General features: G+C 35.0%; 2 protein-coding genes and 1 pseudogene across 2 annotated transcripts; 1 reads left to right on the forward strand and 2 right to left on the reverse strand.

The window, feature by feature from the left end:
- Positions 1 to 950: 950 nt before the first annotated feature.
- LOC104719656 (RNA exonuclease 4-like) lies at positions 951 to 3,712 on the reverse strand. Its single transcript, XM_087470835.1, has 6 exons — positions 3,672 to 3,712; positions 3,255 to 3,406; positions 3,023 to 3,153; positions 2,251 to 2,678; positions 2,047 to 2,127; positions 951 to 1,191 (listed from the first exon to the last, which is right to left on the reverse strand). The coding sequence occupies exons 1-6, from the start codon at positions 3,710 to 3,712 to the stop codon at positions 951 to 953; spliced, it is 1,074 nt and encodes a 357-aa protein (XP_087326961.1).
- Positions 3,713 to 4,553: 841 nt separating this feature from the next.
- Positions 4,554 to 5,021, reverse strand: LOC147934585 (uncharacterized). The gene has a single exon (XM_087472687.1). The coding sequence runs from the start codon at positions 5,019 to 5,021 to the stop codon at positions 4,554 to 4,556; it is 468 nt and encodes a 155-aa protein (XP_087328813.1).
- Positions 5,022 to 9,605: 4,584 nt separating this feature from the next.
- Positions 9,606 to 11,045, forward strand: LOC109127652 (uncharacterized; annotated as a pseudogene).
- Positions 11,046 to 16,944: the final 5,899 nt, after the last annotated feature.

Consider the following 16,944-nt stretch of genomic DNA (forward strand, 5'->3'; position numbering starts at 1 on the left):
CTTTGCTTCTGATTTTGTATACTAAAACATTTAACCAAAGGTTGCACTTGTTGTAAAAACGATTTTTTCGAATAAATTTTACATTTTATTCAAAAAAAAAAAAAAGAATATGTAACTGAAGCGACAAGACAACGCAGTTCCTTGCCTCCTCTGTTCTGCAACTAACGATCTACACACTTTGACATGAGCGAAATGGGAGGAAGCATGGCGACAATCCGAAACCTGCTCTCCGCCTTACTCAGCTCATTGATAAACACATGAGGGACCAAGTTCTAGCAATTGGTCTCAAGGGAGATAGGCGCTACGACTCTGGCCTCCTTCATTGGTTAAGCACTAGATTTTGATTTTAAAATTTTTCAAACAAAATTTAACTTAAACTCTCAACAGTATGAAGCACTTGTTGTAAAACAGTATTTTTACTTTTGAATATAATTTAACATTATTTCAGAAAAAAAAAAAAAACAACAATAATACAAGAATGCAAAATTTGATGATTTTGCAGTCTTGCATCTAGCGTTACCTAAATTTTTATTGCAAACCTCTGATGTAAAAGTATGTGGCTAAAACTAATATCTAATAAAAACATTCAAAAGAAAAAAAAATTGGCAACTAATCTCAAAGTAAAAAGGTTAATGTTAAGCCACATAATTATTTTCTATGAAAATGAGGAGTAGTGCCAACTGCCAACTAATCTCAAAAGTATGTACTACTTTAAGATTAAACCATCAAGATATAAAGTGACCAAACACATATTGACATATAGGAAACAAAGAAGTTCACCAATTAGTATTACTTTAAAAAGGCGTACAAATGCGGTCATTTCTATCTCATTAATTACCAACATAATCACTAATCAAGACCATTTTTATTCGATTTTAATTATAGTATATAATTCCTTGCATCCATTTTATTTTCGTAGATGATCAAGCACCGTATATAACTTTAATGCTTCAAGAAACCGAGTCCAAGCACCAACAGTAGTAGTCTGAACGTGAAAGATCGAGCAATTCCTCCGGAGACATCCTCTCTAGCTCATTCTGCCTCCAGGCACCGTAATTGTTGCGGTTCTGCGGGTCTGAGGCTAGTGGATAAGCCTCGATCCTGTGTTTCTGATACCGCATTCTTGTGTATAGCCTCATGGTCGCGACGCAATCCTCATAAGGATCTTGTATTCCCACATGAATATCATACCTTTACAAGGTCAAGAAAAATGGAAATTACTATTAAAGGTAATTATTTCAGATCTTAAAAATTTAAACTATAAAGAAAAACCAAACCTCTATGTCCTGAAAAATTAATTTAAATCGTAAATCTTTAATATTAACCATTAAAACCTAGCCAAAATAGTGTAATTCATTAGTTTTAATATAAAAAATCAGCTATTATTTACAAAAGTAATAAACTATTTTTTTTTGTATGAATGTAAAATTTATTCATAAAAAGAGTTTGTTTACATCAAGTGCAACAGTTCAGATTTAAAGTTCATGGACCTCTTTAGGAAAAAATAAATACACTAGACTTTTCAGTTTTGGTTATAAAAGTATTTTAATTAGGATAAACTTTTGGTTATGCATGAATCAATGATATAAAATATGAGGTAGAGAGTAGAGACAGATAAATCAAACTTTGATATGGACGAGATATTCCTAAGATTATCATCGCTTGATTTTATTCGAATTTTTAAGAAACTTTTTAAGCTATACGCATGTCGTATACGTCGATCAAAAACACTTATAATGATGTCAAAAGTATCCATCGGATACCTCCTTTACGAGCTTAGTAGCTCGTAGTTGTTGCGTCCGAACATCATCACATACGAGGTTTTTTATTATTATTTACAAATAAATATATGTATGCATTCATGGTTTAGTAGATATACTATATTTCTTCAAGTTGAATCATTAATTTAAGATAATCATGGAATATTGGAAAGTCGAATTATTCGATATGATCAATTAATACTCCTTTTCAGTAATTTATAATATCATATGGAGATGGAGAATGCTAACTTGCTAACTATGGAAATTACAAACAAAAAAAACTTACCCGAGATAGGCTTGCGTTAGGTACTTGAGAGAGTTGCTTAGCTTGCTTGATTTCATCAATGGAGGGTATTGCGCAATATCTCTACGAAAAAAGATATTATATACTCTAATATATTCATATGAATTCATATAAAATATATAGTGGTAAGTTTTTTCTATCATGAAATTAAGACATATTATGTGTCTAGCAAAAGTATTTATTTACCTTATCATGGAAGAGGAATATTCAAGTTGAAGAGAGTCAAGATGGTTATCAAGTCCATGTCCGACTAGAATCCTTGCTTTCCCATTTCTTGGACGAATCTTCCACATTGGTTCTCCATTACAAAGAAACTCTTGAATCTTTCTCTGTGCGTGCTTCAATGGCATTGCATCCCTTAGATTCTCAGGTCTTATCCCTGTTGTCTGATACCTATAATTCGTTACGGGCATCGTTGGCTTCACGTAAGTGTGGAACACAACGTTTTCACTCTCATCCGTAATACAAACCCTTGCACATAGGTCAAGCGATCCGTCACTACCTCCTCCAACCATCTTGCATGAGAGCGCGACCACACGAGGTGACCTCGAAGAAGTGTAGTCGATTATAGCGTTGTCTCTTAGGCCTAAAGCCGCCATACGAGTTGTTAACCCCTAATATATCGGAAGAATATTAATTAGTTTCACCGTCTGCATGCATGTACGTTTAATACTAATGCGTTTTTCTTCAACAAGACCATATATATTTTAGTAATTTTGTAAAGATGTTTTTTTTTTTTGAACAAAGATATTGTTTTCTTTCTGTATATTTTAGATGCATAAGTTAGCTGTAAACTAAAGATAAAAGTTCATCAAAATCTTATAATTTGAAAATTATATACCATATTTAAAAAACATTGTTAAATAATTCTTGCACATGGAAGAATAAACATTAACACAACTTTGTTTTCAGGTTTAAAAGAATTAAGACATGTATTTTATGGGAAGATTATAATTACTGAATTGACGTTTGAGAACTGGCATCTCTCTTGATGGATCCTACGAGCGTTGGGGCTTTCGAGGATCGTAAGACAGAATCTGCAGCCACGGATGCTGAAAATGTTCTTACATTCTTGTTTCGGCAATGGCCCTATACATAAAATATAATCCAAAATGTAATGTGAAAAAGGAAATTAATTACGATGTTATAATTAAATTAGACGCTCATCAATACGTTTCTTATTAATATACCAATGAGATGTTCACGGAGGGAGTCAAAAGATCGGCAATGCTTGTTACAAATGCCACAAATAGGTTCATGAACCGAATGATAAGAGATCCTCATGTGTTCCACTAAGTGTTCCTTCTTGTTGAATTGCCTATAACATCCTCCACACTTGTTCCTGCGAATATGGATATATGTTTTTAATCATAAATGATTTCATTATTAGAATTAATCTTAGGTAAAATTTCTCACTAAATAAGTTGATTTCAAATTTTACTAGCTAGTTAACGTTATGAATTGTTCATGTTCCAAAGAGTACTCTTTTGCATACATGCACATAATCTCATTGGATATCGGTCGTACGTAACAAAACGCACGTTACGTAGACAAATGGTGACATAATTAGATTGAAAGAAACAAGAATTACACTAATATATATATACCTTAGGGTCTCTGAGGACTCCATTGACAATCTGTAGTCCATTATAAAAAACAGCAAGCTCCAACTTTTTGAGTGAGGAAAATTTGAATAGATAGGTTGTGTTCTTTGTTATTTGTTTTTTTTTTAATGTCGATCTGTGTGTGGAGATTTGAGAATATATGAGAATACATGTGCTTATATAGGCAAATCATGGGAATAAAAGAACCAAAAAAATAAAGGCGAAGTTAGATGATTCCCTAACTATTCTGACAGACATACTTCTTTTTGAGGTTTTGTATAAGAGTTATGAAAAAAAAAAAAAGTGAAAGAGGATATGCCTTTCTGTTGTGGTTTCAGTCTAATGTTGTATATGAGATTAATCAGAGATGAAGACAGTTTCTTATTAAGCTTTGTTGGACATTGACTTTGCTTTCGGTCTAAAACCATGAGTTTGATATCTTATTGTATAAAGTTGAATGCTTAATTTTATAATAATAACTAGGAATTTTTTTTTTGTCACACAATAGAAACTAAAAAATTGTTATTATATATATACAAATTACAAACACCAGATGTAGTATATACCAAAAAAAAAAAAAAATACTACAAAGTCATATATATGCCCTTTAACTACCTTATTAGTAAGCTGGACCTAGCAACATGAATGAATCGAGATTCTTCACAAGGTACTATACCAATGGCTCATATCTAGTGGCAAAGCTAGAAAATTTTGTTACATATAATATGTACGTTTGGCGTTAGAGAAAATAATATATATATAAATCTGATATATCAATTCTTTACAACATACATATTTCATTATTTCTATAAAACTATATAATTTTCTTATTTGCCTAAAAATATGCACTTTTTTTTTTTTTTGACAACAGGGTATAAGATTGGCTCAAATGAGCCAATACGAAGGAACATTGTTTACATAGGTAACTAGGTGCGGAACAGTGCGAACACGTCGTGCCAAATTATCCGCTTTACCATTCTGAGAGCGAGAGACATAGACTAGGGAGAAGGAGACAAACTCCTCTCTATCCGCCTGGATGTCCTCCAAATAGGGTGTAAAAGCTGGCCACTCAGAAGGCGAAGACACCATCTTCACTAAGTCAGAGCAGTCGGTGAGGAAAACGACAGATTGATTATCCGCTCCAATCATGCATCGCATAGCCCAGATAAGGGCTTCAACTTCGACATGAAGAGGAGAGAGACTGCAGCGAAAGTTGGCAGCACCCATGGTGGGGGCATCGTCCCAAGGCGACGTGCAAAACCATCCTCTTCCCGCAAAAAAATCTGTTGCTTTCCACGAACCATCAACATAACAAACATAACTTGAGAAAGGCTGAGAAACCCCAAAACTCATCCTCCCACAGAGGACCGCCGTACCGGCAATAGCCAGTGCTAAGACCACATCATCCGTCTGAGCGAGAGCCCATACTTTTGCTTCATCCGCATAAATATGCACTTGTGTTGATGTAGTTTTAGGAATTGTTTCCTTTTTAAAAAAATAGGTCGACAAGTTGAATTCAGCCTCCTATGAAAATTTCAGAATTCAATCGTTTAAAGAGCATGCCAAAAAATTTGCATAAACATTAATCAATTTTTCTAATTTAACGTTTATTCAAATTGAAATCTATTTTCACTAAAATTAGAGTACAGGTTTTTTCCTTTCTATATGTTTTTTTTTTCTCGTTTGAAACGATTTTTCTTTGTTAGTTAAAAGCCCTGAAAATGAAACTTACAATACAATCTTACTATTCAAGGATCATGCATATTCTGAAGACAATGGTTGGTTGGTAATCTTTGGGTTTCGAGTTTTGTTCTTTTAGGGTTGACACTTTATTCTCATAGTCATTGCTTTCATTTACGAAGTACTATCATAATTGCCATTATATATACTATTATCTTATATAAACATTCGATCTGTTTCAACATTCTTCTAGGAGAGACACACTTGGGTTTTGACGTATCTTGGTCTTACAATCTAAGCAAAACTATCTTTTGACCGATATGTGGGCGCCAACTCAAGATTCTTTATATGCATTTTTTTTTTCATTTCTGCTCCAAAAATATTCTAGTTTTTGTAACAAATTCCATTCAAAAAGAAAAAATATTCATGAACACAATTTATATGAAAGACAAGAAAGTAAATGGTCCACTGTGGTATAACGCCAAGTATGTACACTCATCACTTTTCTTACTCCTATGGTCAAACATAAACTTTGAACATAATTTACAAATAAAAAGAAAGTGATTGTCTCTCAAGATAAATGAAATTGAACATAATATATATACTAGATCTTTGAACCAAAAAAAAAAAGATATATATATACTAGATCTTTTTTATCTTGGGTAACATAGAAGCGAAAAGAAAAAAAGTTATTTGTAACTACTGCCAAAATTTGATTTTAGCTCTAAAATAGAAGTTTTTTGTCTTTTGTTTTTGTTTTTTAAGAGATAGCTTCTTAAAAGTTTAAAATTTAGTACAATGTAGCTAAATCATTCTTCTGTTAATTCATTCGTAGAAGACTTTGAAACCCATCAACCACCTCGATGGAGCATCATTGACTGTAGACTTCTTCCAAAAAGCTTTAACGTTCCTTAAATAAGGATATATATTAGTCTTATGGAAGACATTCTAAAAACATTTTCAGTTTGTAGCTAAATCACCAAATTCTAGTAAGTCAATAAATATATTTTCACATCATTTTCAGTAAATTTTCTAAATTAGTTTTATCCAAAACTCTTCATTTATAATTATTATTTATTTAATCATCTATGTTCAACTCATTTCTCTCTTTTTTTTATCTTTTTTTTTTTTAATGTCTATCATAAGTCTTTTCCGGTACATTCATCTTTACTTCATTTTCTATACCCAGACCACTATGATACAAATATTCAAACTATCTTGAAGATTTTCTTTATAGATTTGTATAAAGTGATCTGTTGACGATTCATTTATGGAAATACTATCGACAACATGTTAACCGTTATGAAGATAAAAAAAAACTATACCTAGTGCTAGTAAGAGTAAACATTTTTAATGCATCTAGTTAATAGTATTTTTATCTTTTGATATATCAACCGAACCTAAGCTAAACTATTCAAATTGTGCTCCTTGCGCTGATGGGCAAGTCTCTTTTCATAGTTTAACCCAACTGCATGAACAAGACTTAAAAAAAAAACATAATGACCTTCGGTTTACATATATAATTCTGTATCATTTGAAATCTTATAAGAGAGAAGATTTGGAACAATCTCCACTAATTATTTTTCGATTTACATGAATAGTAGAAATGTTTATAATGTTCAATTTCAAATATATTAGAGCATCTCCATCGCTCTCATACCCAAAAGGAGTATCTAAAGGAAAACATAATAATCTTTTATTGTAATTTAATTTTGTAATTTTTTATTTTTTATTTTTTTATTTATTTAGATTGTAACATGCATTTGGGTGTCTCCGATCCATGGTTTCTCAAAAGTTCTGAAACCAGAAAACGTTTCTTTGTTCTCTCTCCTAGGAGATGCCAAATTAATTAATTTGAAAGTTATTTTATTTTTAGTTTAAAGAGATTATACTGTTCTTATTTTTCCACACCGAGAATCCAAATAAGAATGAATTGATCATATATAGATTCATAAGTGATAAGACTAATATGAAGACATCATGTATTCATGAATCATGATACAGTCAAACCTCCTATACCACTATTAAAAGTAAATGTACGTAGGGAATAAACATGAAGACATCATGGGTTGTCTTCCTTTGTTTTCTCCTGAGAAAGGGAATAAAAAGGAAAAAACATAAATTTCAAATTAAAAAATAAAAAGAAGAAAAGATTTGAAACTTTAGGAAAACCTTAGAAAAGCTAAAATGATGCCCCTTTGACCAAAGAAAAACCATCCTGAAAATTGTAACCAGTTAAAAAATTTTCCTCAATAGAAACTTTGATTTATTATCCTTTTACAGGAATTGGTAACAACTTCTGATTCGGGTAATCTGGTATATTATCTTTTCACTCTTTGGTACAAGGGATGGTTTGGCAACACGTTAAGTGACTAATTAAAAAAATAAGTTAATTTGTTAATAATCGGGGAATCTCAAGGCAAAGATCGACTAATCTCTAGAGTTGTGAAGCGTAATAGGGAGAATGTTTATATAATTTAACGCATTTACAAATTACAATAGTTATACCTTTAACTAGATTACGACCGTAAGTTTATTTTTTTAATTTTTTTTGTTAATGTAACTATTTTAATACTAATTTTGCTACTATATTCTTTTGTTAGTTTTCATGATTTAATATATAAACTGTGGTATACTGCACAATAATTTTTGTTTACTATAATCTTAATTAAATAATTCGACATATTTTATATTGGTGTTGTTAAAACATTAAAATGAGGATATAACCCGTATTGAAATATCATATTACTGATAGTTTATTTTTTAGTATTATCAATTCAATCATGTAATGTCATATAACCCGTCATGTAATATAACTCGTTTGTGTAATTTTGGAAATTTAATATGTTTAAATATTTATGATTTTAAACTTTTTATTAAGTTTAGATATATCAGTTATAAATTATAAACTTCTTAAAATTTGATAATTTACTATATACAGTAAATTTACTATATATGTATGTTGAACACACACTTTTATATTAATTGAGTAATATATGTTTGTTTTTAAAAATTCAAATCACAAGATATGCAAGAAAAATACACATTTTTATTAACTTTATGTATTATATGATAATTCACTACATTTAAATTTTAAAATCAAAAAGAGATGATAGAAGAATAATTTTTATTAATCTGGAATAAATCTTCTAAATATCTATATTAATTATAGAACATTATATATATGAATATTTAAAATATTTTTATTGTGTTTGGTTATAAGGATAGTAGAGAAAATTAACTAAACTTATTTGGCTACGAATATAAGCATTAAATTAAATAGCATTTAATGTAAAAACTTTCCAAAAAACATTTTTGAGCAAAAACTGCTGTAAAAATACAGTATAGATTGAAATAGTAGTGAGAGAAGATTGGATTCATGTCTTCCGATCCAAGATTAATTATTCAGCCATAAATTAATTTTAGTAATAACATTTGTTATGAAGAATTTGGTAGTGGATTGATGGGAACATGATAATATTAGCTAGGGGGTTACACAGGACACATCTCTAGTTTTAATAGATAACTTTTGTTATCTACAAATCAATATTCTGAGTTCTTAATTTTAGGGCAATAAACTAAAGCGTAAGTTTTAAGGTCTGTTATTTGGATATAGTACGAAAACTTGAGGTCTTTTCAAACATTTGTCTTATCCCACGTGGATGCTTTATGTAAGCATTGTTAACAGATGGTAGACGGTGTTATATATTATCGAGCTAATGTAATTCAAAAATATAATGTACTTGTGCACAAAAAAGAAAGAAAGTATACAGTACTTATGTTATTTGAACAAAACTGGTCGACTTTCATAAAAACAGCACTATTTGTCGAAGTATGGATCTTCTTAGCTATCTTCCCAAAAACTATTAATAATATATTTACAAGCACAAATATCGAACTTTTGCAGGTCTAAAAGCACTATAACCCAAAGATTCGAATCTCAAGTGTATAAGATTAAGGGAAAATAACCTCAAAAAAATAAAAAGCTTCATAAAAAAAATTATATCCTTAACGGCTATATTTTTTCCCTTCTTCTTCTTCCATTTGTTTATCTCAATTCATATTTCCTAAGATAGCAAACAAACATAGAGATCTACGTCAAGTTCACAAAAATAGTCCTTGTTGAGGAGCTCTCTGACGTATCATCATCACCTACACATGAAGAAAATCAAGCATGTTCCTATGGTGATGATGATGATGATGGATCATTAACCCCATCCATGGTGTTTGACCAGATCATGCGACCTTCTCTGATGCTACCATTTCACAAACATCTTTTACATAGCCACTATAGCAGCACCGGTTATCGGATGCCCCGAACTTCGAGAAAACGGTCTCCACGGCTACAAATGTGATACTTGCGGCTTCGCCGTCCACAAAGAATGTTTAGAATCATCACCAGAGATCAACCATCCGTCTCACAAGAGACATCCTCTCACGCTCCTAACACATGGCTTACCACTAGTAGCTGAAGATGACAAATATCGTCTATGTGGAGAAAAGGTTGAAAAGTTAGTTTATTATTGCTCCATATGTGACTTCAGTATAGATCTTTATTGTGCACGTAACCCGCTTCAGCTCATCCTTTACTTCCCGAAATGTCATGAACATACACTCACTCTCATGCCAAGGCTCATACACTTCACTTGTAATGCATGTGGTCTTGAATCTGATCGATCTCCTTACATTTGTCCTCAATGTGATTTTATGATCCATGAAGGTTGTATCTACTTACCACGCGTCATTAGCATTATACGCCATGTACATCGTATCCCCCGCACTTATTTTCTTGGTCATGGAGAATGGAAATGAGGAGTTTGTCGCAGAAGAATAGATGGGAGATATGGGGCGTATGCTTGCTTGATTTGTCCGGATTACGCAGTTCATTCAAGATGTGCCACGAGGAGGGATGTGTGGGAAGGGAGAGAACTCGAGGACGAGCCTGAAGAAAATGATGAATGTGAAGAACCTTTTAGAGTTGTGAGTGATAGAGTGATAAATTACTTTAGTCATCAAGAGCACAATCTAAGACTTGAGGATGGTCTTACTAATATCCAAGATGAATGCAGGCGTTGCAGAGCATGCGTCCGTCCTGTCTACTCTGACATTTTCTACAGTTGTATGCAATGTGAAGATTTTGTCCTCCACGAAACGTATGCTAACCTTCCTCGAAAGAAGCGACATGTACTTCACAATCATCAACTTACGTTATACCTTGACGACAACATAGTCATGGATTTTCTGATGCTTAGTGGAGCATTCTTATGTTCTGCTTGTCACCGACTCTGTAGTGGTTTCAGGTACGAATGTTGCAATATCATATTAGATGTACGATGTGGTTCGATATCCGAACCATTTTTCTATGATTGTCATCAGCATCCTTTGTTCCAAAATTCACTAGATAGCAAGGTATGTGTGACTTGCAAGCAAGAGTCGAATTATGTTTTGACTTGTATGGATTGCGATTTTGTTTTGGATTTTAAGTGTGCTACTTTACCACCTACGGTAAGTGTCAAAAGCGATTATGGGTTTATGGACTCGTGGACTTGAAACCGTGTATTGAGCCTTAATTAGCTGTGTTAGGCCCGATAAGAAATCGGTTTTGGAATGAAGTGGTCCTCACTTGTACGAACACAGGTCTCTGTTTCTTGTTGAGTAACATATCACGACAAGCTTCGGCGTGTGGGTCAGGGGAGTCTGTTACAGGGTAGAATGGGAATTAACAGAGGTGACAAAGAGGTTTTAAAGAGGGGACACACAAGCAGAAGAGTAAGACAAGATAAGAGAGTTACCTTTTGTGCAGAGAGAGTTTGAGAAGGTCTTTGGGGTTTAGGTGAGAGTTCTTCATCGTCTTCAATCTTCTCTCTTAAAGGTTTAATCTTTCAGCAAGGGTGTGTGATTCTCTGGTTGTAATCTGTTCTTTGTTCATAGTGGAACCTCTAGTGAGCGGTCAAGCTCACCGAGACATGCCTTGGCTGGTCTAAGCCTTGAGAACTCGTAAATCCTGTGTCTCTTTACTTCTTGTTCGAACCTACAAACAACAAACACAAACATAAGATTAAGTCACATACCAAGTATGAGCTAATCGGAGTTTCAACAAATGGTATCATAGCTTCAGGTTGCAGCTCAAGCGTGTCTAAGGTATTAAATCTAAGAAATGTGCAAACTTTGTGGGTTTTCTGGGTAGTAGATCTATAGGGGTTTGTAGATCAGAAACTCCTAGGTTTGTAGTGGAAGTTATTCACTTAGTTATCTTGTAGAAGAACTAGGTGAGTATGGAACCCACTCAAGGAAGGTTTGAAGTAGAAAAATTTGATGGGGAAGGAGATTTTGCTTTGTGGAAACACAAGATCCAGGCTCAGTTAGAGATTTTGGGACTCGAATCTGCTTTGTTACCAGTTTTGGTGTTTGTAAAAGCTGGAGATGCTAAAGACAACGTTAAGGAAGGGGAAGATGAAAAACAAGCAGAAGAGCGAGTTAGATTTGATCCAAAGTGGCTTGACAAGGATCGGAGGGTGAGAAATATCTTGAGCATGAGCCTACACGATATTGTTCTGAGAAAGGTCATGAAGGAACCTACAACATACGACATGTGGAATGCACTGGAATCTGACTATCAAGTTAAGACGCTGCCTCACAGGTTCTACTTGAAGCAAAGGTTTTACAGCTTTAAGATGGATAGTTCAAAGAATCTGGACAAGAACCTAGACGTGTTTAACAAGTTGATATCAGATTTGTCGAGTGTGCATGTTGAGATGAGTGACGAGGATCATGTGCAATTCTCATGAACAGCTTGCCGAAGCAGTTTGAGAGCCTGGTTCACACCCTCAAGTACAGCAACAGAAGAAGTACAATCACCAAGAAGGAAGTTATCAGGACAGCTTACTCTATTGAGTTGGAGCTGAAGGATAAAGGAATATATAAGCTATAGTCTGAGAATGAAGGGTTGGTCATTCAGGCAAGAGGAAGAACATATAAGAAAGGTAAAGGAAATCAAAACAACAGTAGGTCTAAGTCAAGACCTAAAGGCAGAGAGTGTTGGATATGTGGAGAAGAAGGACATTTTAAAAAGGATTGCCCAAAGAAGATGCAGTCATCAAACAATAGCAAACACGAGGTTGGAGAAGCTAGTGTTGCAAAAGCTGAATGGGCAGAACCTGTGATGCTATTAGTCTCGGTGAATGTTGCTAGAGAAGAGTGGATTATGGATTCAGCATGTTCATACCATCTGACATTCAGAAAAGACTTGATGTTTGATGTGGAAGAAATCGATGGAGGAAAAATTTGAATGGGAAATGATTCCTATTGTGAAGTAACAACTATTGGGAAGATAAAGATTGTTAACTACAACAACACATCAGTTATATTAACACAGGTCAAGTATTCATTGACGGTTAGGAGAAATTTAATCTCTTTGGGACAATTAGAAATGCTTAGGTGTTGGTTTCAATCAAGGAACTTCAGAATGCAAGTGTTCTATAAATAGAGAGAAGTGTTGGCTGGTGATTACAAGGACACTCTTTACTTCCTAGATGGTAAACCTGAGATGGAGTAGGCTAATGCAGCTGGCAAGTCTGTAAGTACAACTGACTTGTGGCACAGTAGACTGGGTCATATTAATGCAAGAGGACTACAATTGTTAGTCAGGAAAGAGCTAATCAGCTCGAGCACGTTTATAGATTTTAGACAGTGTGAATTCTGCATTCTCGGAAAGGCTCACAGGAAATCATTCAAAACAGGAACTCATACATCCAGGGAACAATTGGAGTATGTCCATTCGGATTTGTGGGGTTCTCCTAATGTCACTCCAAGCTTGTCAAAATGCCAATACTATATGTCCTTTGTTGATGATTTCTCAAGAAAAGTATAGGTATATTTTCTCAAGACTAAGGATGAAGCTTATGAGAAGTTTGTTGAGTGGAAGACAGTCACTGAGAATCAATGTGGAAAGAAGTTGAAAGCCTTAAGGACGGATAACGGTCTTGAATACTGCAACAAGACCTTTAATGAACATTGCAAGCTTCATGGTATCTTAAGGCACAAGACGTGTTCACACAACCCTCAACAAAATGGAGTCGCTGAGAGGTTAAACAGGACCATACTGGAGAAATTATGAAGTCTCTTAATCGAGACTGGATTGGGTGAATCCTTCTGGGCTGAAGCTACATCTACTACGGTGTATATAATCAATCGAACAACATTTACACCACTAAATTTTGAAATTCCAGAAGAAGTATGGTCTGGGAGAGAACCAGACTATTCACACATGAGAAGGTTTGGATGTCTAGTCTATTACCATGTTGATCAAGGGAAGCTCAAACCTAGAGCTAAGAAAGGAGTCTTCATGGGTTTTCCACAAGGTGTGAAAGGTTACAGAATTTGGAGTATTGAGGATAAAAAATGCATTGTCAGTCGTGACACTATTTTATGTGAAGATATCGTCTACAAGGATATTGGCAAACAGTCTACTGAACTAGACACGATATCAGATCCTAAAGAGAAAAAGAAAGTTACTTTCGAACTTCCTGAGGAAGACAATGCTGAACTAGACAGTCGTGACACTATTTTATGTGAAGATATCGTCTACAAGGATAGTGGCAAACAGTCTACTGAACTAGACAAGATATCAAATCCTAAAGAGAAAAAGAAAGTTACTTTCGAACTTCCTGAGGAAGACAATTCTGGTGAATCAAGTACTACAGGAGAAACTTCTGGTGAAGGTGGAGCTACGCCGGTTTCTGATCAAGAAGAGGAAGAAGAGGACTCGGAAGAAGAGTCTGAATATGGAGTCTCAAATTCACCTCTAGATAACTACCTATTGGCAAGAGATAGAGTGAGATGAAACGTCAAAAGGCCAAATAGGTATATTGAGGCAGATATAACTGCTTACGCTCTAAGTGCTGCGGAGCTAATGGATTATGATGAGCCTAATACTTATCTAGAAGCTATCAGTGGACCGTACAAAGAGCAATGGATAGAAGCAATGAAAGAGGAAATGGAATCTCATAAGAAGAATCACACTTGGAAATCTATTTCAAGGTCTGAGAAGCAAAGAACAGTCGGTTGCAAGTGGGTATTCAAGTTCAAACCAGGGATTCCAGGGGTTGAGAAGCTTAGGTTCAAAGCAAGATTAGTTGTTAAAGGATTCTCACAGATTGAGGGAGTTGATTATCATGAGGTTTTCTCGCCAGTGGTTAAACATGTTACTATAAGGGTGTTTTTATCAATGGTGGTGGATCGTGATATGGAATTGGAACAATTAGATGTGAAAACTGCCTTTTTACATGGAAGGTTAGATGAGAGGATACTTATGGAACCGCCGGAGGGTTTTTTAAAAGGTGATAATGAGGTGTGTTTATTACAGAGATCTCTGTATGGGTTAAAATAATCTCCAAGACAGTGGAATTTGAGGTTTGATCAGTTTATGAAGTCACAAGGGCATTCAAGAAGTCAATTTGATACGTGTGTGTACTTCAAATGTTACAAGGAGGATTGTTTTGTGTATTTACTACTCTACGTAGATGACATGCTGGTGGCTGATGAGGATATGTCAGAGATTGTCAAACTAAAGACAGTCCTAAGCAGTGAATTCAAAATGAAAGACCTAGGAGCAGCAAGTAGAATACTAGGCATGGACATTTCGAGGGACATAAGCAAAGGTGTGTTGAAGTTGTCACAACAAGCTTATTTGGAAAAGATTCTAAAAAGATTTAGAATGGACAATTCTACGCAAGTTCAAACACCTTTCGGTTGTCAATTTAAACTATGCAATACAAAGGATGAAGATAAAGCTAAGACTGAAGCCAGGATGAAGAACTACCTTACGCTAGTGCTGTTGGGAGTTTGATGTACGCAATGGTGGGATCACGCCCAAATCTTGCTTATGCAGTTGGCATGGTCAGTCGCTTTATGGGAGCACCTAATGAACAAAATTGGGAAGCTGTTAAATGGATACTCAGATACATAAGAGACTCTAAAGATTTGAGTCTGACATTCAAGAAATCTGAGAAATTTAAAGTAAGAGGGTACTGCGATAGTGATTATGGAGCTGACCGTGATAGAAGTCGTTCGATCAAAGGGTATGTGTTTCAAGCAGGTGGAAACACAATCAGCTGGCGCTCAGGGCTGCAATAGGTAGTAGCCATGTCATCAACAGAAGATGAATAGAAGGCTCTAGTAGAAGAAGGGAAAGAAGCGTTGTGGCTAAAGGGAATTACCAGAGAATTGAGATTTCCTCAAAAGAGTGTAGAGATCTTCTGCGATTCTCAGAGTGCGATCTATTTGGCGAAGAATAGCGTGTTCCATTCGAGGACTAAGCATATGGCTATTCGTCTTAACTTCATTCGAGACGTAGTGGCGGATGGACTAGTGGTTGTGACGAAGATCGGGACTAAGGAGAATCTGGCAGATATTCTCACGAAATCGGTACTGGTGTTGAAGTTTGAAGAAGCTTTAAGTCGTCTGAGAGTGCTCAGAGACTGAATTGGCTCCGGTTGAGGAGCTATTGTTCCGACAGGTAGATGTCGGAGGATGGATCCGGCAGGCTAATGTCGGGGAAGGAGAAGAGACAATAAAGTCTCTCAGGTTGTGTCCAAACCAAAATCGAGGTGGAGAATGTCAAAAGCAATTATGGGTTTATGGACTTGTGGACTTGAAACCGTGTTTTGGGCCTTAGCTGTGTTAGGCCCGATAAGAAATCAGTTTTGGAATGAAGTGGTCCTCACTTGTACGAACACAGGTCTTTGTTTCTTGTCGAGTAACAGATCACGACAAGCTTCGGCGTGCGGCTCAAGGGATTCTGTTACAGGGTAGAATGGGAATTAACAAAGATGACAAGAGGTTTTAAAGAGGGGACAAGCAGACAGAAGAGTAAGACAAGATAAGAGAGTTACCTTTTGTGCAGAGAGAGTTTGAGAGGGTTTTTGGGGTTTAGGTGAGAGTTTTTCATCATCTTCAATCTTCTCTCTTAAATGATTAATCTTTCAGCAAGGGTGTGTGATTCTCTGGTTGTAATATGTTCTTTGTTCATAGAGGAACCTCTAGTGAGCGGTCAAGCTCACCGAGACGTACCTTGACTGGTCTAAGCCTTGGGAACTCGTAAATCCTGTGTCTCTTTACTTCTTGTCGAACCTACAAACAACAAACACAAACATAAGATTAAGTCACAGACCAAGTATGAGCTAATAGGAGTTTTTTTTTTTTTTTTTTTTGTTAAAAATGAGCTAATAGGAGTTTCAACAGTAAGGTACAAATACGATAAAAATCCTCTCAAATTATGCTGCGATGGAGACAAAGACATGACCGGTAATTACTGGTGCGAGATATGTGAGAGAGAAATGGATCAAAAGATAATATTCTACACTTGTGAAAGTTCTGGCCCGACTGTTCATATCGAGTGTCTACTCGGAGATTTTAGGTATGTGAAGCCTCAACTTCATTTTGAGTTCAATAAAATGAAATGGGAAGTGACTTTGAATGGTATAAATCGACCGGGATGCTACAAGTGTGGCTTTCGTTGCAAGGGACCTTTAGTTGCCGTGAGCGTAGACTATACTGATAATTATGTTTGTTCTCTTTTATGTTTATGGAAAGGAGA

Source organism: Camelina sativa, chromosome 11, assembly GCF_030686135.1.
Source record: "Camelina sativa cultivar CO46 ecotype springtype chromosome 11, ASM3068613v1".
NCBI classification, from domain to species: Eukaryota; Viridiplantae; Streptophyta; class Magnoliopsida; order Brassicales; family Brassicaceae; genus Camelina; species Camelina sativa.

Bases quoted from the DNA above. Each gene is read 5' to 3' on its own strand.
- LOC104719656 (XM_087470835.1), bottom strand. From the start codon at position 3,712: ATGGACTACAGATTGTCAATGGAGTCCTCAGAGACCCTAAG. The intron at 3,407-3,671 runs GTATATATATAT...CCATATTCGCAG, and splicing joins GAGTCCTCAGAGACCCTAAG to GAACAAGTGTGGAGGATGTT. The intron at 3,154-3,254 runs GTATATTAATAA...TTTTATGTATAG, and splicing joins CCTCCGTGAACATCTCATTG to GGCCATTGCCGAAACAAGAA.
- LOC147934585 (XM_087472687.1), bottom strand. From the start codon at position 5,021: ATGAGTTTTGGGGTTTCTCAGCCTTTCTCAAGTTATGTTTGTTATGTT.